The sequence below is a fragment of the Spea bombifrons genome, chromosome 5 (genome assembly GCF_027358695.1).
Source record: "Spea bombifrons isolate aSpeBom1 chromosome 5, aSpeBom1.2.pri, whole genome shotgun sequence".
NCBI lineage: Eukaryota > Metazoa > Chordata > Amphibia > Anura > Pelobatidae > Spea > Spea bombifrons.
Window position 1 is genome coordinate 46,449,867 of NC_071091.1, and position 25,853 is coordinate 46,475,719.

General features: G+C 40.7%; 1 protein-coding gene across 2 annotated transcripts in view; it reads right to left on the reverse strand.

Moving 5' to 3' along the window:
* The window catches only part of LOC128497332 (sodium- and chloride-dependent transporter XTRP3-like), a 169,209-nt gene that overhangs the window by 33,263 nt on the left and 110,093 nt on the right, over positions 1-25,853 (reverse strand). For both annotated transcript variants that reach the window (XM_053467323.1, XM_053467322.1), the window contains exon 6: positions 755-996. In XM_053467323.1, coding sequence (XP_053323298.1) covers positions 755-996 — 242 coding nt within the window. The remainder of the gene's footprint in view (positions 1-754; positions 997-25,853) is intronic.

The window sequence follows — 25,853 nt, forward strand, 5'->3', positions numbered from 1 at the left end:
ATAGAAGCCCCGATGGAAGTGCCGGCAGCGGAGGTTGTCTACACACATCTCTGCCGGAGAGTAAGCTCCAGGTCCCCTGCAGCGCTGCGGGGGATCTGGATCCCGCAGCAGGGCTAAATGAAAAAGAAAAAAAAACCCGCCCGGACCACGGAACTGCATGTCCCAGGCGTCGGGCGATACGAATTGCGCATCCCTGCACTAAACCCCGATTATAGGCTGAACCCCCACTTTAAAGACTTAAAGTAGGGGGGAAAAGTGCGGGTAAATACGGTATTTATTACCTTTATGATTTCCACATTTTAATTTTTGATTTAATTTTGATTGTTTAACATCTCTATACATAGTAGTAGTAGTGCATAATACCTAGGGCCCATGTGCTTATAGTATAGCCTATAGTATAATATAGCCTCCTTACCCCCTCATACTTGGGATGAAGGAATAGGGCACAGCACCCACTTTTCACTTTCCCAAGAAGGTGGTAGAGAAATGGGACAGCCTTTCATCAGAAGTAGTATACAGTGGGGGGATTAAACATTCATGGGAGAGGCATAAAGCTATCCTGAATCTAAAAGCAAAACTGATGGACTGATTAAGGTATGAGTCTCTGCATTTAGAAAAATGAGCAAACTCGATGGACTCAATAGTTTATACTTACTTTCAAATTATGTTTCTATGAAGTTTACTAAGAGACCCTCCAAATCAATTTAATCACTTAACATATATTTCAATTACTCTGTAAATGTTATTTTCTTACTTGTTTATACAGTTTTCATAGTTGAAGGTTGCCTTAAACCCATAGATAGAAAAAGTCACAATACTGGCGAATATAGAAGTCCCACTGTTGATCAAGGAAACAATGATGGCATGTCTTTCACAGTTGTTGTTAGGTTCATTATAACTTGCAAAAGCAATAAGACTTCCAAATCCAAGTCCCAGCGAGAAAAATATCTGTGTTGCTGCACTGATCCAGGTTTTGGGATTTGATAGTTGATCCAACTGTAAAATTGTGTAAACACAATTAGAATTATGCGGTTTTCAAATAATTATGTACTAATATGTTATTTATAATAAAGAAACTATGCACAAAACTAAAGTACCTGAGTGCTACTTCCAGCCAACTACAATACATAAAAAGAAACAGGGCACGCCATGAGTTTTTAGGAAACTTTAATATAGTATTTCATATTACACCGAAGTCAGTCTGTATATCTGGACCACCACTGCCACCCACAAATTTGTACTCCCCAAAACAATTTAACAAAAGAGCAGTACTCACCCAGCCGCACTCTGCTTCTCCCAAATAACGTAACTGCCGCTGGGAAGAAGGGCCAAATGTGCCTTCTACCTGGAGTCCTCTCTGCCGCTGGGGAGAAAACAGAGAGACTGGGGTCCCTTCCATGTGAGGTTCTGGGCTGACTGCCCGGCACCTCTGGGGACTGCAGGTGGCGACCGTAGTCCAATCCACCTGCATGGTACAAACTCCCCCTGGCAGCAATCATGTTAATGGGATTAGTTTACACAATGGATTTCCTGCCTGTGCTATCTTTGTTTGACAGCCAGGCTGGAGCCATCTCTGAGTACCTTGGGGCCCTGTATGACAGGTCATTCTGTCACACACAGGCAATGGATAAGGTGAGGGGATTAAGGGATACAATGGGTTTCACCGCCTGTGTTATTCCCCATGTAGTGAGGCTGCTGTCTGGGCAAACAGGGCTTCGCTGGCCGATTAAGAGCTCCAGCCAGGTTACATGATTGTCCCTTTGAAGGGTCGGAGCTGCAGCCACCTTCAGTCTCTGGGGCCCATTATAAAATAAAACACATTATAAAATATTACCGGGCCATGGGATCAGAAACAGGACACAGACGCATCCATGATTCGGCTAAACTGCACACGAATCCCCAACAAAGACCTCCAAAACACCCTCAAACAACGAAACACTTTGTGCAAGCTACCCCCAGACAACCCGACCCAAAGTTCCACAAAAAATGTTGTCTCTGTCCGGGGACAGGAGGTCCAGGGCAACTCCAGTTAACCTGGCCCTGTCACAGTGTTATCTCTAGGTGGCTTCTGTTCTGTGACACACGCTAGCCCTCCATCTGCTGGCCAGGCACCCTAAACAGAGGTCCTTCGCCATTTTGTTCTTATGTGCTTGGGCTTTTCCTTATGTATTCAGCACAGTGATCTGTACATGTTGATGCCTGATGCCTAAGTTAAAAATATATAACCATGCAGGCATGCCATAAGGGATCTGATGAAACCGGAACACAGGTGTATGTTTCCCTTTAATTAGATTCTGTGTCCACCATCTTGGGTGGTGGAACGCATGAATCTGCCAGTGGAACGCATACATCGGGGACCGGAGGGGATTTTCCGCAAAGCAGGTAGGACCCAGTCAACAGGCACATAGAGAAAGGCAAGGACCTAGGGATAGAAGACACCGACCCACCATATGTACATTATTTCTACTCGATTCATTCCTCCCGCTATGCAGGTTAACTTTGAGGAGCCAATACAAGTCAACGCTGTTCGCCATACAAAACAAGGAAAGGCCAGAAGAAGACAGCCGGGTGTGTGTTTGTATTGTGGCCAGACAGGACATGTTGTGAGGGTTTGCCCAAATAAGCAAAGAAATGCCTGCCATGAAACTGCCATAGGTGTCTTGCATATATACCCCTGTATCTGTGATCCCCGTGAGCTCTCACTCTTTGAGCCTGGACATAATAATGTTTTACTTCACCTTTCTTTTCACACCGTGGGACTTTTTGAGGCACTTTTTTTCCGGGGCGGGGGGCAGCATTTCACACTTCGCCCCAGGCAGCAAGGTGTGAAATGTTACAGAGGAGGTGCCGCTATGTCTACTTGCTGAGTAATCCACAATATGCCTTTATCCCCTCATAGATAGTAGGTTCTTTTGATATGATAAGTGACCACTAGCAGTCAGGAAAACAATTTCCAGGGTCATATCCAACACATAAAGCAATAATAACCCGTAGATTCAGAATCATACCTCCTTTTGTGCATATCTAGAACGGGGAATACAAATATGGCTAGTACAATGTAAGCTGTTTGGAAGAAATTGTGAAGAAAGTCCATGGTATTCAGTCATAAGTAGCAATTCTGACATATCTATGGACTTCATAATTTACAAGAAATTTATAAATGCAAGAATTATTGCTGTGGCACAGGAGGGAGAATAAATTAAAATTATTTATTTTGACTGATATGGTTTCACAACACAAGGGGGAGGTCACTTATGGTTCCTATAGGTACACCTTCCCTTCGCTTATACCACCTCTGGGCCGGCTTGGAAACTTGAGATGAACTGGAAACAGTATACATTTAATGAGAGGCAATTGGTCAGTGTGCTTACTAGGGGCCAAGGTCTATTTTTGAGTAAGTTGCCATCTTTCCTTACCAGAGCCCTACGGACAGAAAAACGGTTACTTTACCATTCAAGTGAGTAGTTTCTCCTTTTTATTTTTATCTGTTTGGTGTAAATAATCTGTTTATCATCATTTTTGTATGCACTGTGACTATTTTTTGTTCATAATAAATATTCCTTTGTTATTAAGTATAATAATAAAAAAAAAAAAGTTGGGGTGATAGGTGGAAGGGGACTCATATTCAAAGGGGGGTGGTGCCATGGGACAACAATTAAATACAAAAAGTACACAACAGGGTGGTTGGGGCATCACATAAATCAATACACAAAGGGGGGTGGGTGGCTGGGGGCAATGCACATGGGTACATTAACCAGTACAAAAGGGGGCATCAATACACAAGGGAGAGGGGCTTGCTGGGGACATCACATAAATCAATACACATCAATAGGGTGTGGGGGCATAAATGCACAAAGGGAGCTTGCTGGGGGCACAAATGCACATGTTGCAATACATGGGGGTGTGGGGGAATACATTAAAACTAAAGGTGGGGTGGCTCTTGCATCAATACACAAGGGGGAAACACACAAACAACAAACCTGTGTGGGAAGCATTTTTTATGCTTTGTGTAGACTAACCCATACTGATGTGGGTGTCGGTGTGGTAGAGCTTATCCTGGTGTATGTGTGTTTGGGTGTCGGTGTGGCAGAGCCTGTCCTGGTCTGTGTGTTTCCTGTTTCATCTGTTTCATCTGAAACTATTTAATGTTTACTTATCCAGAGATAAAACGCCCCCCTGAATTTGTAGTCACTTCAGAGGACAAAAATCTAGATTATACCTTTATTTCAGCACCACATCAGTCTTATTCACGTATAGACTTTTTTTTATGCCAGGTTTAACCCTACATAGATGCTCCTCCTCAAAGATTGGCAATATTACAAGGTCAGATCATGCCCCGGTTTATATTCAGATCTCAGATGACCCAAACTATAAGAAATGCTTTAACTGGCACTTAGACAAACAAATATTAAAATCAGATGAGAGTAAGAAAGAGCTTTGTAATGTAGCTAAACAGTTCTTGGAATCCAACGATACAGGAGATACTTCAATGACTACACTCTGGTGCACTATGAAATGTTTGTTAAGGGGCCACCTAATTAAAAAAGCATCATGGATTAAAAAATCTAGAGGGAGAAATCTAACAGATTGCCCTGGAAATAGCAGAAAAAATAATAAGGCTAATCCCAGTACAGATAAAATAGCAAAAATAAATAAAATTAGAGATTACCACAAAGCTACCAAGCCCGTTTAAAACAAAAATGGTACTGTAGTAACAAACAAATATCCCGAGATTTAACCAATAAGCTTAAAGCACAGAACCAAAACTATAGAATTAAGCAAATACCTTTTAATGGAAAAAACTGTCTATCACATCCCAGATAGGAGAAGCATTTAGAACATATTATGAATCATTCTACAACTTAGCAGATCCAAATACCATATTTGCTCGATTATAAGACGACCCTGATTATAAGACGACCCCCCAAAATCTGAATATTAACTTAAGAAAAAAAGAAAAAGCCTGAATATAAGACGACCCTAAAGGAAAAAAGTTTTACCAGTAAATGTTAATTCATGTAAACTATTTTTTTTAATAAAAGCTATGATTGAGAAAAATATTTTTTTTGTTTTTATTTCCTTGTATTTTCCAACCTGTCCCCCAGTTACGCACATCTGCCCCAGGCTTGCCACACCAATATGGCACTGTGGCCCATGATATGCCTTTTAACCCTCTATATGCCACTGTGCCCCATGGTATGCCTTTTGACCCCCTATGTGCCACTCTGCCTCCAGAAATGCCTTATACCCCTATATCCCATTCTGGCATTTATGGGGTTAAAATGCATATTATGGGACAGAGTGGCATATAGGGAGGTATAAGGCATTCCAGGAGGCAGAAAGGCATTAAGGGAGTTAAAAGGCATTGTATAGAGCACTCTGCCTCCAGAAATGCCTTATACCCCTATATGCCACTCTGGCATTTAGGGGGTTAAAAGGCATATTATGGGGCAGAGTGGCATATAGGGAGGTGAAATGCCTTATACCTCCCTATATGCCACTCTGCCCCATAATATGCTTTTTAACCCCCTAAGTGCCAGAGTGGCATATAGGGTTATAAGTCATTCCAGAAATGCCCTATGCCCCCATTTAACACACACACACACTTACCGGTGCTTCCAATTGTCTGATGCTTTGCCGGGGCAGCGGGTTGACGTCTCCTTCCGCTGCAGCCGGAAGGAGGTGGAGTTGGCAGCGGGGGTTTGTCTGCGTCCGTCGCTTATACCTTCCCCGGCTGTCAGAGATCAGAGTTCCCCGCACCGGTGCCGCACCGGTGCGGGGAACTCTGATCTCTGACAGTCGGGGAAGGTATGCGCGACGGACGCAGACAACCCCCGCTGCTAGCCACACCTCCTTCCGGCTGCAGCGGACGTTGTCTACGCGGATCGCTGCCCCGGCAATACAGCAGGAAGCACCGGTAAGTGTGTGTATGGGGGGGGAGACAGGAGGATCCAGGTCCCCTGCCGCAGTGTGGGGGATCTGGATCTTAGTCTCATAATCAGACCTCTATTTAAGGTCTGATTAGAAGATGACCCCGATTAGAAGACGAGGGGTATTTTTCAGAGCATTTGCTCTGAAAAAAACCTCGTCTTATAATCGAGCAAATACGGTAACTCCGAAATACAAATACCCTCCTATCTAGAGAATTTAACTCTCCCCTGTATAACAGCTGACCAATCGGACTCACTGAGATTGGAGAAAAAATAAATAGCTTGAAACCTGGGAAAGCACCAGGACCGGATGGGTTCTCAACGCTAGTTTTACAAAATACTAGACCCGATAATTAAACCAATTCTCAAAAGAATTTTTCATGAAGTGGGAGATTCTGGAGACTTCCAAACCGAAATGTTGGAAGCCTCCATAACCCCAATATTAAAACCAGGAAAAGAACCTACATTGGTTACCAACCACAGACCAATTTCTCTTATAAACTTAGATATAAAAATCTTTTCTAAAATATTAGCTGACAAGGGATAATGGAGCGCATATACATAGAGGAAGAAAACAAAAACACAACAAATAGTGTGATATTGTCAAAAAATAAAAAATACGTTATGGTGTAAGTCACACTCACAAAAGGACTAGATAAAGAAGGCTCATCAAAATTCAAGCTTCAAAAGACTGTGTTCTGCAAAAGCAAACAAAACCAGGATGGTGTTCTGCAAAAGCAAACAAAACCACTCTGGCATATAGGGGGTTAAAAGGCATATCATGGGGCAGAGTGGCATATAGGAGGGCATAAGACATTTCTGGAGGCAGAGTGGCATATAGAGGGTTAAAAGGCACATCATGGGGCAGAGTGGCAAATAAAGGGGGATTAAGGCATTTCTGGGGGCAGAGTGGCAACCTTGGGGGCAGATGTGCATAACTGGGGGGGGCAGGTTGGCAAATAAAAGGAAATAAAAAAAATATATATTTTTCTCAATCATAGCTTTTATTAAATATGAAAAAATTGTTTACATGAATTAATATTTACTAGTAAAACTTTTTTTTCCTATAGGGTAGTCTTATATTCAGGCTTTTTGTTTTTTCCTAAATTAATATTTAGATTTTGGGGGGTCGTCTTATAATCAGGGTCGTCTTATAATCGAGCAAATACGGTATTAACTCATTTAATCATGACACGAATATATTTACTTACATAAATTTATATATACTTGATTGATTTTTTACACTCACATTTATAAATAAGAATCAATTTCATCTTTTTACATAAGCACATGCACTTTATTGAAAATAAGATATACAGCACATGATTCCAAAGAAACAACAAAAAAACATCCAGGCACCACTCCCAAAAGGAAAGATCCATCCAGGACAACTGGGACTCAGCACAACTCCGGGGATTTTACCAGATATGCTCGAGACATCCATCTGAATGTAAGTGCAAACGAAAATCACGCATATACAAGTGTAGAAAGATATCATCCCATGGTAGATGTTTTTCCTTTCTTCTATATACGTTGGTGTGTACTTCCTGAGCTATATAACAAGGAGCTTTGAGCTTTGGAGGCCTGAATTATTCACACAGATTGTGAGTTCGATTATTGGATGTTTTTATTCTGATCCTTGGGTATTGAACCTGCTACACTATCATTTTGCATATATCATCTTTTTGTTTTTTTGAGATCGGTTGATATAAGCTCCCCTAGACGGAAGTCTTTTTCCAAATCGGTATTTCAACACTTCGTGGAGAGTGTTTTATAGGGTTGCAGCTGTACACTCGGTCGGAAAAAGGAGAGTATTTATTCCTTTTATATGATATTTCACTATTCTTTTATCCACTTTCACTGTGAATACTGGTGTACATTTTCCTTATATTCTAATCACTAATGACCACCATATCCCCTTCTCTTACAGGTATGATCTTCACATATTACATCTGATCCACCTCTGAACCCATCATCTGCTGCAGTAACCATACTTGGGAACTTCTTAGCTCGGTGGGTGTTCCTGCTGATGTCGGTGGGCGGTCCCACTGATGTCCGTGGGCATTCCTGACATCGCGGGAAACACCCCCATTTAAAGGGGAAATGGGCATGGAGCAGGGCATCTGAAGACCCAGCTCCCGCTACCCAGAGGATTCGGGTGTTTACCCGGAGAAGAGGAGCTTTACCTGGACATCTCCAGGTCAAAACCAGGTATTGTGGTAACCCTTTTGTTTTTCACATGGTATGGTTATCACATATTACATCTGATCCACAGTGGCGTCGGCAGTGGGGGGGCAGAGGGGGCCATGGCCCCCCCTACAGCATGCTGTGCCCCCCCGTGTGCCCCCCCAATTGAAACGCCGTCTTTTTTATCTTTTTTTTTTAATAGACGCGGAGGCAGGGGCGGGCTGGGCAGGGGGGCAATTGCCCCCCAGGCCGCCCTGAATGTACATTAAACGGCCACGCGGCCGCCCATTTCAGTGGCCGTCTTTAATGCCCGCAGCATCCGCGGTGGGCCGGCCGACCGAGATGCCATTGCAGCCGATGTGGCTGCGAGTCTTAAAGCGGCGGTTAGACACGCTGGCCGCTTTAAAATCATTAAGCGGCCAGCGTGCCTGCACAGTGCCGCCCAGTGTCCTGTTCCGTGTGACTCCGCCCCCTTGAGCAGCACGTCACATCGTCAATGTGATGGGCCGCTCAAAGGGGTGGAGTCACACGGAACAGTTCCTCGTGACAGGCAGAAGAGCACGTTGGAGGACAGCAGCAGTGAAGGATGCGGCAAAAACGTAAGTATTAAAAAAAAAAAAAAAAGTTGGGGTAATATGAGGAAGGGGAGCCATATTCAAAGGAGGGGCTGCATTGGGACAACAATTTAAATACAAAATGGGGGTGGCTAGGGGGTATAAGTACGCAACAGGGTGGTTGGGGCACCACATAAATCAATACACAGAGGTGGGGGGTGGGTGGCTGGGTTCAATATACATGGGTCATTAACAATGCAAAGGGAGGCATCAATACACAAGGGAGGGGGGCTGGCTGGGGACATCACAAAAATCAATACTCAAGGGTGTTGGGGCATAATGTACAAAGGGGGCTGGCTGGGGGCACAAATCCACATGGGGCAATACACAAGGGTGTGGGGGGAAATACATTAAAACCAAAGGGGGTCTGGCGGGGGCATCAATACACAAGGGAGAAAAACAAACAAACCGCAAACCAGTGAGCATTTTGGATGAGGGTGTCAGTGTGGCAGAGCCTGTCCTGGTGTGTGTGTGTTTGGCTCTCTGTGTGCCAGAGCCTGTCCTGGTGTGTGTGTTTGGGTGTCGGTGTGGCAGAGCCTGTCCTGGTGTGTGTGTGTGTGTGTGTATGTGTGTGGGTGTTGATGTGGCAGGGCCTGTTCTGGTGTGTGTGTGTTTGGCTGTCTGTGTGGCAGGGCCTGTCCTGGTGTGTGTGTGTGTTTGGGTGTCAGTGTGGCAGAGCCTGTACTGGTGTGTGTGTCTGGGTGTTGGTGTGGCAGAGCCTGTACTGGTGTGTGTGTCTGGGTGTCGGTGTGGCAGAGCCTGTCCTGGTGTGTGTGTGTGTTTGGGTGTCGGTGTGGCAGAGCCTGTACTGGTGTGTGTGTCTGGGTGTCGGTGTGGCAGAGCCTGTCCTGGTGTGTGTGTGTGTGTGTTTGGGTGTCTGTGTGGCAGAGCCTGTCCTGGTGTGTGTGTCTGGGTGTCAGTGTGGCAGAGCCTGTCCTGGTATCTGTGTGGCAGAGCCTGTCCTGGTGTGTCTGTTTGGGTGTCTGTGTGGCAGAGCCTGTCCTGGTGTGTGTGTTTGGGTGTCGGTGTTGCAGAGCCTGTACTGGTGTCAGGGCGGGCTGTTTGAGGACAAAATTGGCTGACGCTGGGCTGTTTGGGGACAAAGTTGGCTCACTCTCGACTGTAATTTGTTAATGTTATCTTGGTGCTGGTCGGGTTCTATGTGGGCAGTGTGGACACCAGGGCTGGTGAGCTGCATCCTGTGAGCTATGCCTGTAATTTAGGGGGTTTTATCTATACCGTTAATGCTAAGTTGTTATGTGATTTCCAGTTGATCTGTACCTGCATAGCTGGGTTTGTGTGTTTTTCTGTTGATCTGTATCTGCTATGCTATGCTTCCATTATGTATACCTGCAAATACAGGGTTTGTATTTCTTATTCAGTTGATCTATACATGCACGTGCTGTTTCCATGTGTTGTTTATTTGATCTATACCTGAACTACAGGGTGTAAGTAAAAGAGCGGTATGGTTTAGTGAATGAGGGGACAAAGGGATGATTACAGGGGAGAGGACCTCTCAATGTCATGGTGCAGTCAGAAGGACTGACTCTCACTGTCTTCCCCTGATCTGCAGTCAGTGTGGCAAATATATTTTTTTGGTGTGGTATATATATACATATATATATATATATATATATATATATATATATATATATATTGGCAACAGGGTCTAATATATATATATATATATATATATATATTGGCAGCAGGGGCAAATATTTATATTTTTATTGGCAGCAGGGGCAAATATTTATATATGTTTTGGCAGCAGGGGCTAATATTTATATATATATTGGCAACAGGGTTTAATATTTATATATATTGGCAGCAGGGTCTAATATAAGTATATATCGGCAGCAGGGTATAATATAAGTATATATCCGCAGCAGGGGCTAATATTAATATGTATCGGAAGCAGGTTGTAATATTTCTATATATTGGCAGCAGGGTCTAATATTAAAGAATGAAAAATAATTGCCAGTTCAGCTGTTATTTTAAAATCACTTCAAAGAGATACGTACATATGAAGTAGTTAAAAATGCACGTCTAACGCATATATATATATATGTACCGTTTTATAATTGGCCCCCCTACTTTGGTCCCTGGCCCCCCATGTGCCCCCCCTAAATATGAAAGCTGGAGACGCCACTGCTGATCCACCCCTGGGCCTCTCATCTCCTGCTGTAGCCCCTTTGTTTTTCAACTGGCATGTTTCTAACCTGCCTGTCTCCATACCTTGCTGATCTCAAAAGGTTAATTTTGGTGCCCAGTTATTATTAATTATTATTAATTGCCATTGTTAAATCAATGTGTGAAATATTTGCATCCTATATCCAATAATCTCAACTGACCACTTGTGAGGTAGCCGTATAAATTCCTAGGCCTCACTTGGAAATATAGCTGCAGTGACCTCATTCCTAGTGGATCCCTCATAAGTGGACAGATACAAGTTAAATAAGAAACTGCAGGAAGTGGATACCAAGTATGAACCAAGTAACCCACATAATCCTTACTATGAACCACTATTTGTTATTACTATTTTCTCTTCCTCCACTTAAACATATTTCACCCCCCTCACCCCTTGGCAACCCCTCCAGAGTCCACATCTCTCCTTCCCTTCTGCCATCACCCCATCTTAGCTCAAATGCCATTCTATCTTTGGTTCATACCTTCCACACCACTAACCACTCTCAGGTGAAAGCATCCCATCCCCACAAATCACAATCCCATTTGTTATCTGTCTGTTTCCTACTCCTTCTGTGCTCAGGCAACTTTGAATCTAAGCCTTGACACACCATCCCAACCTACCTCTTCCCACCCCTCCCTTCAGAACTAACAAAAACTACCTAAATCCCTCAAATCTTAAATCAATTCACTGTAACCCCGGCACCCCTTCTTCTGTGCCCTGGAATGCACATGTCGTGTGCAATAACCTTCCTCTTACACTACCTCTCCAGCTGCTCTCTCTGATGGCCTTCACTTTAGCCACACTCCTAGACCTGGAGACAGACACGTAGGCAGTGTTGGCATTCTCCTCTCTCCTTGCTGCACCTTTCAATGTCTGCCACTAATTCCCTCTCTATGCTTCTCGTTTTAGGAAGCACAGTCTGTCTGTCTTTTTCTCCACAATAGCTCTGGAGGTTGCAGTGATCTACCAGCCTTCTGGCCCCACTTTCCAATTTTTCGCTCACTTTGTGTCATGATCCAGCGTCAGCGTCCTGAACCGCAGCGCAGCTGATCACTCGAGTACCTGTTGCCCAGTAAAGGTCCTCCTCGGGGCTGTGCTTCAGAGTTACCGTGTCCAGCGTGTACTCGTGGTATACTTCCCCCTCTCCAAAGCGTGGGTGGTACGCGCACGCGCCACGCCCCCTTTTTACTCCATACCTTTGTGAAGACGACATGACGCGCACAGCGGTACGTCATTGGCTGGGGGTGGGGCTTGGGAGCGCGGCAAATTCAAAAACTGAGCACCGACTCTCATTCAGTGCTCGGTTGTTGTACTGGCTGAGCTGCTACTCCTGCAGTAGTTATCCTACACTACTTGTTGCTGATATTTGCCTGTTCCTGACTACATTGAATTCTCCATTCCTGACACGGCTTGATTGACCATTCTATTGGATAGTATACTTATCTACTCCTATTTTTGCTATTTCTGCATACTGGATTCATCATCTGAAGTTCTTGTTACGAACGTTACATAACAACCGAGCCATTATGGAATCCGCAGGATTGGCTGAAGCTGTAGCTGCACTCACTCAGCAGATGGCAGCTTTTAACCAGTCATTACAAGATGTCCAAGCAGGTCAAAACCAGATACGGCAGCAAATGCACCAAATGCAAAGCAGCCCTAATGTCCAAGGTGATCCATTCTCGGCTCCTTCTATGTCACCTGAGTCCATGGCCCTTCAGCGAACCACAAATATCTATGCCAGAACGGTTCTCCGGTGATCGCAAGAAATATACCACCTTCATGACTTCTTGTCAAATTTTGTTTAATTTAAAACCACAAACTCCGCGGACTATGTTAAAATTCATAGAGTCATACCGCTGTTGTCAGAAGAACCTCAACTTTGGGCTCATTACCTGCTACATAGCCTATTCTCCACTTTTAACACCCTTCTCTGTCCCACAGCACCTCCCTTGCCCTCCCCCCTCTCTGCCCAAGAGCTTGCCACCTACTTAAAAAATGAGAGAATAAATGATTGCGTGAATTAGTGAGTGAGTGGCTGTATAAGTGTTTCTGTGTGTAATTGATTTGTGGAAAGGCAAAGATGGCACAAGCAGGGTGTTTGAGCTTTGGGGACCAAGACTGCACAGGCTGGGTGTTTATGGGACAAAGATGGCACAGGGTGGTCTGTTTGGGGACAAAGATTTTTTACGCTGGGCTGTTTGGGAATAAAGTTGACTCAGGCTGAGGTGTGCGTGATGACGTGACGGAACGTGCACGCCGGAGGAGGTGGGGAGTTCTGTGGGTTGCAGTGCGGCTGGTGATCGCCGCAACAGTGCTGTAATGGTGCCCTCAACGCCCTCGACTACAGCTTTTGCTCGGCGTTGAAGCCTGCGTGGGGGGCTTGTAGACGGCGAAGACGTGGGGACCTTTGCAGTTTCGGCAGCTTTGGCAGTCGATGTCCATGTTCAGCTGAGGAAGGACTCCTAGAACTGCTACAAACAGTAACTATAAACTATTTAAATAACTTGCACGACTATAAATAAAAGGCCAACGATATAGGCTGTGGATGAAGAAGATTGACGAACAAACTTTTAGACACATGCCAATGATATATTTTCGGCACTGCTGGTATTTTTTCTGTTTGGCGGTTCTTTCCACTTTTCCAATCAGTGACTGTTCAATCTGTTTAATTTGATGCTTAATCTGAAGCTTATATCCAGCTCAGCTCAGTGCGGTCATATAGCTATATAATTAATGGCAACTATTTAATCACGGAGGACTAAAGGGGGAAGAAGAGGAGGGAAAGGAAGGGAAGGGGAAGGGGAAGGAGAGAAAGAAAAAAAGGAAGAAAAAAAAAAGGAAAAAAAAAAAAAAAAAAGCTTTTCCTTTACTCAAAACATCTGGTAGAAAATAATGACTGATATTTGAACTGCCATAAATGATTACATCTGAACTACCACACAACGAACTATATACCGAACTTATTCACCCATACTCTACAGGACGGGGCTAAATCAATTGGTCCTACTCACTCTTGTTTAAAAGGTGAAAAAGATAACCTGTTTGGATTTAAATCAGTCATTTTGTGTATGGCTTTATTTTGCAAATGTGTTAAAGTGCAAAGAAAATTGGGATAGTGATCATAATTTACTTGCACTCCACAAACCTTCTGTGAACGAAAAAGGGAAAGAGAGAAGGAAGAAAGGAAGGAAAGAAAAAGAGGAAGTAAAAAAAAAAAGGAAAAAAACAAAAAACAAAACAAAAAAAAAAAATCATAATGCCTCCAAAAAACCCCCAGAGCACTCAGCAAAAAAAGATAAAGAAAAAAAAACCTAAAATGGACATAATAGAAAAAAGATCTTCTGCCTCAGCCCTGGCCTTTTTCTCCCCACATCAATTAAAAAACAAATCATCTAGTAAAAACATGGAAACGTCTCAATCTATGGACGACTCTTCTGAAAGCTTAATGGAGCCGCTGTCGCTATCCCAATCATACTTAAAAAAATGCTTAGACTCACAAGCGAGTGCTTTAAAATCAGAGATCAATAAAAGTACTGAGGAGCTGAATAATAAACTGGAACAACTATCTGATAAATTAAAGGCTATAGAATTAAACATTGAAAGCCTATCGGAAGTAAAACAATTGTGACAGGCCTCCCTTTTCCTTGGGATTTTTGTCAAGGATCTTGGGTGTAACCACAGTCTTCTAGGGTAAATGAAGTCCAGGACACATCCAGCTCAGCTTCAATGTTTATTGTAAAGGAATAAACAGCAGCGGTTGTAAGCAGAATAACAGTCTTTGCTTGGAACAAAACAGGTCACAATTTACCATCAATATGGCTTTGCAGAGAGAAACCACCCCTCAGTTTATCAGCTCTCCTAGCTGGCATAACAGTGGCTTCCTCTCTGAATCAGGTTCAGTTCCTTTTACCCTCTGCCTGCTAATTAATCAACCACAGGTGAGCTGCTACTTAGTCCACACCTGTGGAGCTCCTGTCCAGAATGCACACTCTGGAAATACAGCAATTAGTGCTGTTGGAGCACTGGCCCACCCTGCTCTTCCAGATGCTCCGCCCCAGGGACCCTTACCATGTTTTGCAAACTGCCAGTAGTGCAGTTTGTAGTCAAACATCTTTCCCTGGGACATATTTTAAGGCAGACTACTATTGACCAAGGCTGGTCTAATATACCTGCCATCTACCACTTTACCAGACCTTGTGTCACATATCCTCCCCCCCAGCTCAGACCTAAGGGGTTGAGCGACCATGGACATCAGAGCATGTACCCTGGAAAGGCCATCAGCATTTCCCTGTTTGAGGCCTGCCCTGTGTTCCACCGTGAAATTAAAGGATTGCAAACTTAAAAACCATCTGGTAATTCTGGAGTTTTTCTCTTTGTTTTGACACATCCAAGTCAAAGGTGCGTGATCTGTTATCAACCGGAATTTCCGACCTAGCAGGTAGTATTTAAGTGACTCTAATGCCCATTTAATAGCGAGACACTCCTTTTCTACAATAGAGTAGTTTTTCTCTTGTGGATTTAGTTTCCTGCTCAAAAAGAACACAGGATGTTCTTCACCCTGATATTCCTGGGAAAGGACAGCTCCTAAGCCCACATCAGAAGCATCTGTCTGAACTATGAAGCTTCTGGAGAAGTCCGGAGTTACTAAGACTGGCTGGGCACAGATAGCCTCCTTCAGTCTTTTAAAAGCTTTGTCTGCTTCAGGGCTCCACTTAACCATAACTGGGTACCTTGCCTTAGTGAGGTCAGTTAGAGGAGCAGCAGATTTACATGATACAACTGCTCAGGCTTTCTTCTACCTGGTTGCCTAACTTTATAATTGACGTCACTCACTTTCTCAATTATCTCGTATGGTCCATGCCAAGTTGCCAGGAACTTATTCTCTACTGTAGGGACCAGTACCAATACTCTGTCTCCAGGCTGAAACACTCTGATTCGAGCATTACGATTATAACTGTTTTTCTGAGCCTGCTGAGCTTTCTGCATGTGTTCCCTGACAATAGGTAGAATAGTAGCCATTCTATCCTGCATTTGAGCTATGTGCTCAATTACACTCCGGTGGGGTGTGCTCTCCTGCTCCCAGGTCTCTTTAGCTATATCCAGCATTCCACGGGGATGCCTCCCATACAACAATTCAAAAGGAGAGAAGCCTGTGGAGGCCTGCGGAACTTCCCTAATGGAGAACATTAGATATGGCAATAAAAAGTCCCAGTTTTTCCCGTCAGTGTCAATTACCTTACGTAACATACTCTTAAGGGTTTTATTAAACCTTTCTACTAAACCATCAGTCTGTGGGTGATACACTGAGGTCTTAAGGTGTTTAACCTGCAGGAATCTGCATAGCTCTTTGGTGACCCTGGACATAAAAGGGGTCCCCTGGTCCGTCAGGATTTCTTTGGGGATACCCACTCTGCTAAACATCAGCATTAGCTCCTTTGCTATTGACTTTGCAGAAGAATTACGTAAGGGTATGGCTTCAGGGTATCGCGTTGCATAGTCCAGAACGACTAGTATATACTGATGCCCTCTAGCTGATTTTATCAGTGGCCCTACTAAGTCCATAGCGATCCTTTCAAAGGGCACATCTATGATAGGTAGGGGAACTAGTGGACTACGAAAAGCCTTGAACGGGGCCCTGTGCTGGCATTCAGGGCATGAAGAGCAATAGTTTGTTATAGCAGCAAGCACTCCAGGCCAGTAAAAACGTTTAAGGACTCTCTCTCTGGTTTTATCAACTCCAAGGTGTCCTCCTAGTATGTGGCTGTGAGCCAACTTCAATACTATATTACGGAAAGCCTGTGGAACCAACAGCTGCTTACTAGTATCTGCAGCTTTCTTTTCTACACGGTAGATTAGGTCATTTAACGTTTCAAAATAAGGGAATGACAGTGCTTCTCCTGGCTGAGCAGCAACCCCATTTACAACCTTTATATTGTTTCGGGCTGCAACTAAAGTGGGATCTTCCCACTGGGCGCTTTTAAAGTTACCAGGACTGATCCCTATGTCTAATAACTCATCATTCTCTGCAGTATTAGCCGGCTCCTCACTAGTTTGTACTGGGTTATCCCCCACTAGTACTGGTTTAGGGTAGTAAGATTTGCCCTGGTGTCTCTCCCGATGGTCAAAATCCAATTCGGTATTGGCAAAAGGAAACACATAATCCTCATCAGCTTGGTTAAATTCTGATGAGCTTTGGCCTTTCTTTTCTGCAGAGGCCCATAATTCTAGAAAATGGGGAAAATCTCTACCTATTACCACCTGCTGGGATAGTATGGGTACTACACCCACTCTGTATTTTAGAGAACCATACGGGGTTCCAATATCTACCTCTGCTGTGGGATACTCTCTCTTATCCCCATGAACACAGATAATTCCCACCTTTTGCACATGATCAGACTTCACATAGGGTATTACAGATTCTGCTATTAATGTGACCATACTTCCTGAATCAAGTAATGCTTTAGACATTTTTCCATTCACATTAACATAGCACCAATAAGGGTTATCATAGTCATTGTTAATAGACGCAACACAATTAAACAAAAATGAATGCATTCCCTCATTTTCACCCATATTGCACTCCATAGGTTCATCCTTCAAGGGGCATTCCTTAGCCATATGACCAGCCTCATTGCATCTAAAGCACTTCACAACATAGTCTGACCCCCAATTAGTTCCTCTCCCAGGCCTATTACGTCTGATTAACCCTCTGAGTCCTGGAGTATTGTCCCTGGTGTGCTGAGAATATAGTTGTGGTTCTTCAGCCCCCCTTAAACCCAGAACAGTCTTACCAAGTCTTGCAGAATCCTTGAGCTTAGAACTGCAGGGTTTATCTGGTGAAGTAGGGCTCAACAGGTCTCCTGCAGCCACATATCTTTCCACCAAGGCAATTAGCTGGTCTGCTGTATGTGGATCACTCTGGCTGACCCACCGACGCAGGGCTGCTGGTAAACCACGCAAAAATCGATCCATCACTAGGATTTCCACAATGTGGCTAGGTGAATTGACTTCAGGTTGTAACCATTTCCGGGCCAGATGTATGAGGTCAAACATTTGGGATCTTGCAGCTTTGTCCTGGGAAAATGCCCATGAGTGGAATCTTTGGGCACGTACTGCAGAGGTTACCCCTAGACGTGCCAGGATCTCAGCTTTCAATTTTCGGTAGTCGCTTGCTTCTGCAGGCTCTAGGTCATAGTACGCCTTCTGCGGCTCTCCGCTCAGGAACGGTGCCAGTACACTTGCCCACTCGGTAGCCGGCCACTTCTCTCTCTCTGCTGTGCGTTCAAATGCCAGAAGGTAGGCTTCAACATCATCTGATGCAGTCATCTTTTGGAGGTAGTGGCTTGCCCGAATCATCTTTGGTCCTGGGGATCTTGCCTCAGGGTCCAAGTCCAGCTTTTCAGAAATAGCTTGGATCTCCTGCTGTAGCACACGGGTAGCATTTTGCTGCTCTTCACGGGTTACTTTAAATGCCTCAAGTTGTGCCACTGCAATCTGTTGCACTAAGGATTCAGTGCTTTCTATTTGTGCTTTGGCCAGGAGTTTAGCATTCTCTGCCTGGGTCAGTACCAATTGCTGCAGAACTGCACTGTTTTCTGTAGCTCTCCTGTTAGCCTCCTGTTGCACAGTGGTGGATTGGATCAACGCCTTGATAATATCCTCCATGTTGAGCTGTAACTGACTTCTACCCACAGACTTACGTGGATGCCCGCATTCTCCACCATATGTGACAGGCCTCCCTTTTCCTTGGGATTTTTGTCAAGGATCTTGGGTGTAACCACAGTCTTCTAGGGTAAATGAAGTCCAGGACACATCCAGCTCAGCTTCAATGTTTATTGTAAAGGAATAAACAGCAGCGGTTGTAAGCAGAATAACAGTCTTTGCTTGGAACAAAACAGGTCACAATTTACCATCAATATGGCTTTGCAGAGAGAAACCACCCCTCAGTTTATCAGCTCTCCTAGCTGGCATAACAGTGGCTTCCTCTCTGAATCAGGTTCAGTTCCTTTTACCCTCTGCCTGCTAATTAATCAACCACAGGTGAGCTGCTACTTAGTCCACACCTGTGGAGCTCCTGTCCAGAATGCACACTCTGGAAATACAGCAATTAGTGCTGTTGGAGCACTGGCCCACCCTGCTCTTCCAGATGCTCCGCCCCAGGGACCCTTACCATGTTTTGCAAACTGCCAGTAGTGCAGTTTGTAGTCAAACATCTTTCCCTGGGACATATTTTAAGGCAGACTACTATTGACCAAGGCTGGTCTAATATACCTGCCATCTACCACTTTACCAGACCTTGTGTCACACAATCTATAAGTGGGCTGGAAGAAAAAGCAACCAAAATGGAAGACAAAATAGCTGATCTTGAAGACCGAATGAGAAGAAATAATTTGAGGATCAGGAATATTCCGGAAACAATAACCCAAGACAAACTAAAAACTTACCTAGAAGAGCTTTTTAAATCCATGATGAAAGACACCCAGCAATATAACATTCAAATGGAAAGATATCATCGTATAAATAAACCTAAAAGCGTCCCTGAAGCAATACCTAGAGATGTTATCCTCTATTTCCAGTCTTTCAAGTTTAAGGAACTCATTCTCCAAGCAAACAGAAAAAGGAATATGGAAGACAATATGTATAAAAATATCCTGATTTTCCCAGACTTATCATTTCACACGCGTGTATGGAGAAGATCCTTTTTAGATGAATTAAAAATTCTACGGGACCAAAAAATTCCCTACAATTGGGGTTTCCCTAAAAAAATTAAAATCTTCTGGGAAGGCCACCCTATTATATTTAACCAAGCGGTTGACTTGAAAAACTGGTTAGAATTGAAAAAAATATCATGAAGTTGTCGTTGCAAGACATTATACATATATTTATTTTGCTGTTTTTGATTAATTTATAGTTAGAGGGGGTCCTCTTACTTACATAATAGTATTTAAATTTGGTTTAATTGGAAAGCTGTTTTTTTCCTATTTATCTATATATATATTTTTTTTTTCTTTATCTCTATTTTTTGTCACAAGACACTTTATACACTATCGCAAAGATGTTTGATTTGACAATCAATCTAAGAGCACATATAACAAACAATTATTGTTTTACCTTCACATAAGAGATATCACTATTTAATTATAACACGAAAGAAATTAGTTTTTCTTTTCTATATATATATATATTTTCACAAGTTTTTTATCTGTGTCACAAGACACTCCACACATTATTATAAAATATTTAAAAGAAGCTAAAAATAAAAAAGTCTTGTTGGGTATTTTATAGTTTATACAGTCACCCTATGAGGTTGTTATTAAATACCTGACTGTTAAGTGCATATCACTCAGGATTCATTATAAAATGGGCTGATTATTATTATAAAAAATTTTTTTATTTAACTAATATATTTATTACATACTATTATAAAATATATAGAAGAAGCTAAAAATGTTCTGATGGGTTTCATATAGATATCACAGTCATTGCTATGAGGCACTTATTAAATAATGCATAATTAAGTGCACTTCACTCATGACACAATTTTTTATAAAAGAAAAGAGAAAGGAAAAGTAACCCAAGAAATTTTTCTTTCTTTTTTATATATATATATTTTCACAAGTTTTCTATTAGTGTCATAAGACACTTTACATATTATTATAAAATATTTAAAAGAAGCTAAAAAAAAAGCCTTGCTGGGTATTTTATAGTTTACACAGTCACCCTATGAGGTTGTTATTAAATACCTGACTCTTAAGTGCATATCACTACACATTATAAAACGGGCTGATTATTGCCTTTACCACATATAAAAAAAAAGTGTTTTTATTTAATTACTATATTTATTATATATTAATATAAAATATCTGGAAAAAGCTAAAAATGTCTTAATGGGTTTCCTATAGGTATCACAGTCACTGTTACGAGGCAGTTATTAATGCATAGTTAAGTGCACTTCACTCAGGACACAATATAAAATGAGCTGCTTATTGTCTTTATTACACACAATTATTGTTTTTTATTTAATTGTTTTTTTTTTTAATTAAATGTATTTATTTATTTTCTTTTTTTTCTCTAGCAAAGGATGGGGACATAACTTTATGCTGCAATCATAGTATATACTATAGCGTAAATACGTAATATTACTATCATTAAAATTTCGGTTCAATCTAAAATATTATTAATGATAACGTATTGAGCAAATATAGCCTAACAGGGGAGTATTGGTTACGTTCTGCTATTATTGTTATGTAACAATTTATTATGAAACCCTGATTATTGTACAACAAAATTATATGATAAGAGTTTTTTTTTTTTGTTTTTTTTTTCGAATGAGCATCTCCATGTCTGAATAGTCTATATTTTTTACCATCTATTGCCACAACCCTAAGAAAAAACTCCCCAGCCATGAGTTCTATATTTAGACCTCAGGACCGAATTTACTGATCCTTATTTGGTAAATTATCGTAGAGCTATGACTAACATAGGAAGAGTCAGGCCAAATGTGTTGGAAAGAACCATTGAGTGTATACTCAAAGTTCTTGTTTTTAAATGTTGTGTTTTTATGTTTTTGGTTATATGGAAGTGGTCAGTAGAGTGCAGGAAGGCTATGGATAAGAGAGATCAAGAAAAAAAATTCCTTTATACATCTTACAAGAGATGATTAAAGGCGTATCAGTAAACGTTCAGGGTTTGAACACATCATTTAAAAGAAATAGAATATATGCTTTTTTGAAAAAAGAAAAAATAGACATTGCTTTCCTACAGGAAACTCATTGGTTAGATAACGACAATAGAAATTGGGGAAGCAGACCTTTTACAAGATTTGTTCATGCTTCTTTGACAAAAAAAAAAAAGGGGAGTAGCAATTATTTGTTCTGATGCGCTAAATATAGATATTCAATACCAGGAGAAAGATAAAGAGGGTAGATATATTATTTTAATAGTAAACATAAATGAAACAATGTTTACATTTGCAAATCTATATCTACCTAATAAGGCTCCATCTATTCTTTTCTCCAAAATAATTATGAAAATAGACAAAATTAAAAAAGGCAATCTTTTGATGACGGGATTTCAATTGTGTTCAAGACGCAGATCTGGATAAAAAACTAATGGGATCAAACACAGTAGATAAAAGATTAAAAAAAGAAGCAAGGACATTAACCAATGAAATTAGAAAAAATAATTTGTATGATCTATGGAGACTATCGCATCCAGATGTTAGAGAGTATACACATTTTTCTAAAGTATACTGTTCCTATTCCAGAGTTGACCTAATTTTAGGTGACCTCTCTACACAAAAATTAATAGAAAAAACGTATATCAAAGAGAATGTATGGTCTGACCATAGCCAAATATTTTTTGAGCTTAACGGTAAAAATATACATACATCAAAAACAACCTGGCGTTTAGAGGACTCTTTGTTGTATAGTGAGGCCAATAAAGAATATATCTCGAATATAACTAAAAAAATTTTCCAAGAAAATCTAACAGAAGATATTCCTGTACAAACTATTTGGTGCGCATACAAGGCTGTCATCAGAGGACACTTTATTAAATTAAAAAAAAATCAGCAAAAACAAAACAAAGCCTTAGCAGATCTTTATATAAATCTATATAAATTAACGAGAGATAATAAGGAGAATCCTACAAAAGAAAAATCAGAAGAAATCATAACTGTACAAAAAGACATAAATCAAAGAGAGATGGATAAAGTAATTAAAAATATGGAGAAATTAAAAGTTAAATTATATCATAGAAATAATAGAACAGATAAACTTATGTCTAACAGATTGAAAAAGATCAAAATGAAAAATAAAATAAAGATTATAGACTACGGTAAAACATATTTAACTCCAGATGATATAGCGGATAGGTTTAAGACATTTTATCAAGATTTGTATAATTTACCAACGTTAACTTCAGAAAACAATATTATCTCATATCTACAGAATACAAGTGTTCCCCAAATAACTGTTGCACAAAGGGAACTATTAAACAAACCTATAACAGAGAGCGAGGTAATTGAAGTAATCAACCATCTGATGAAATATAAAACCCCAGGGCCTGACGGTTTTGGAAACTTTTTTTATAAAACATTTAAGCTAGACCTAGTAACTCATTTAACAAGGACATTTAACCAAATGGCCTTAGAAGGAAAATGCCCTGAGGAGATGCTATCTGCTAATATATTGCCAATTCTAAAACAAGATAAAATATTGCCAATTACCGCCCTATCTCATTGATTAAATTATATTCTGCTATTCTGGCTGACAGACTCCAGAAAATTTTGCCAACAATAATCCATCGTGATCAGGTTGGCTTTATTCCACATAGAGATATTGAAAATAACACAAGAACAAGTAATTAGAACTTTTGGGATTGCAGGTTGGATATCTAAAGCTATAAAAACATTATACACTAACCCATCTGCGAGGATAGTAAGCACTGATATTTGCTCAGAACGTTTCCATTTAAAAAATGGCACAAGACAGGGTTGTCCTCTATCTCCACTACTATATATTTTATCAATCGAGCCTCTCGCAATTAATATAAGAAACAACACAGAGATTAAAGGTTTCCCCACTAAATATCAAGAACCAAAAATTTCTCTATATGCAGATGACATCATATTAACTTTAATGGATCCATTTACATCTATAAAGAGTTTGATGCTTGAAATAATAAAATATAGTAAAGTCTCCAATTACAAATTAAATTCTAATAAATCTACGATACAATATAGAAATATAGATATAGCAACAAAAAATTTAATAAAAAAAGAATACCAATTTTGTGATTCTGAAAAAGAGATAACCTATTTAGGCATAAAGATTCCAAAAAATATAGATAGAATTATGGAAACTAATGTGTTTAAACTAATAAAATTTACTAACAAAACTCTCAAGGAGTGGAGTCAAGCAGGTTTATCTTGGTGGGTAGGATAAATGCTTTAAAATCATATCTTTTACCTAAATGGACATACTTATTTAGATTAATTCCACTTGCAATTCCAACTAGTTGGCTAGATATGGCTCAATCAAGCTTTAATAACTTTATCTGGAAGGGGAAAATCCCCAGGATTAATATGAATACAATGGCGAAGAAGATCTCACAGGCAGGCACAGGAGCGCCAATTCTAAAATCTTATTCCCAAACTTACGCTCTTCTCCATATTGTTAGAATGCAGCTGGAAGATGCTAACCAAGAAATTTGGTATCAAATTGAAGAAGAGTCTTGCCCTAAAGGAGATCTAAACTATATTATCTGGGGAGTACAGAGAAGAAACAAACAAAATAAAATGCCCACAGTCAGTGTTAATATGATTTTGAATCAACTAATTCCTATTTGGTTAAAATTAAAAACGAAACTTGGTTTATGGAACAAAATAGTTGGACACGTCAACGTTAAAATTCTAGAACAATGTATGGATGATCTACCTATTACGGAATGGAAGAATAGAGGTATTAAGCATATTAAAGATTTGATATCTAACAACACTGTTAAACCTTTTGAGCAGTTAAAATCTGAATTTAACTTATCAAATGATAACATATTTAAATACCTACGAATAAAAAACTTTCTAAAAGCTCACTGTATTCTAGATAAAGAATCAGTAAATAATCAAGTGATCCAGATATTGGAACAAAGAAAAATCAAAAAATGTGCATCAAGACTCCTCAATGCTCTCCAAGTAGAAAATAATTTGGAAAAAACACATAAGGTTATAAAAAAATGGGAAAACTTATTAAAAACTCAGATCAATTCAGAGGAATGGAATAAGGCCTTTAAAAATGTATCTAGAGTTGTCAGAGATTTATCCCTCATTGAAACACATTTTAAGTTGTGTAACATGTGGTATTTAACACCTAAAAGATTATATTACATATATCGACAACAAACCAGCATATGCTGGAGATGCAAATTAGATGAAGGTAACTATCTGCATATGTGGTGGAAATGCAAAAAAATTAGACATTTTTGGGATATAGTTATCGACTTTCTAGAGTATACTATGAATATTATAATCAAAAGAGAACCAATAGAAGTGCTATTACACCAAAACTGGCCTTCTCTCACTCCAACTCAAAAAACTCTTACAACTCATTGTTTTTTAGCAGCAAAAAAGATAATTGCCAAATATTGGAAACAAGACATAGATTTCTCCCTAGACCTACTAATATCACAGGTAAAATACCAAATAACAATGGAAGAAAGGGTCAGTTGGATTCTAGATTCAACAACGAAAATAAAGAAAATGTGGAAAGATATACTCACTGCTGTTACAAATGCTTCCGCAATATCCCTGAACGTTGAAGCTAGATACAATTATTGATCTCTCAAAACTCCATTAGTTTATTCTGCACTGGTTTAAGAAACATTGAGTGTGATTTATATGTTAAACAACAACTACTGACAAGATACATGTTAAATGTATTTTATGTATTTCTTTTTTTTCTGTTTTTGTTTTTATGTTTCCTGTTTGTTTCTGTTTAAAAAAAAAGAAGGGGGGGTATACCCCTTACCAATAAAAATTATCAAGAACAAAAGGTTGACTCAGGCTGTGCTGTTTGGGGACAAAGATGGTAAGTCCTATGTTTATGTATTTGGGTGCTGGTCAGGGTCTATGTTGGCAATGTGGATGCCAGGGCTGGCCTTTGGGGTGTGCAACCTGTAGTCTATGCCTGTAATTTAGGGGTATATATATATATATACCTTTAATGCTCAGTTTGTATGTGAATTCCAGTTGACACTCTGCTACAATGTAAAGTAGTGAATGTACAGCCTTTATGACAGTGTAAATTTACTGTCCCCTCAAAATAACTCAAACCTTCGCAACAAAAGTGAGTACACCTCTAAGTGGAAATGTCCAAATTGAGCCCAATTAGCCATTTCCCCTCCCCGCTGTCATGTGACTCGTCGTTAGTGTTA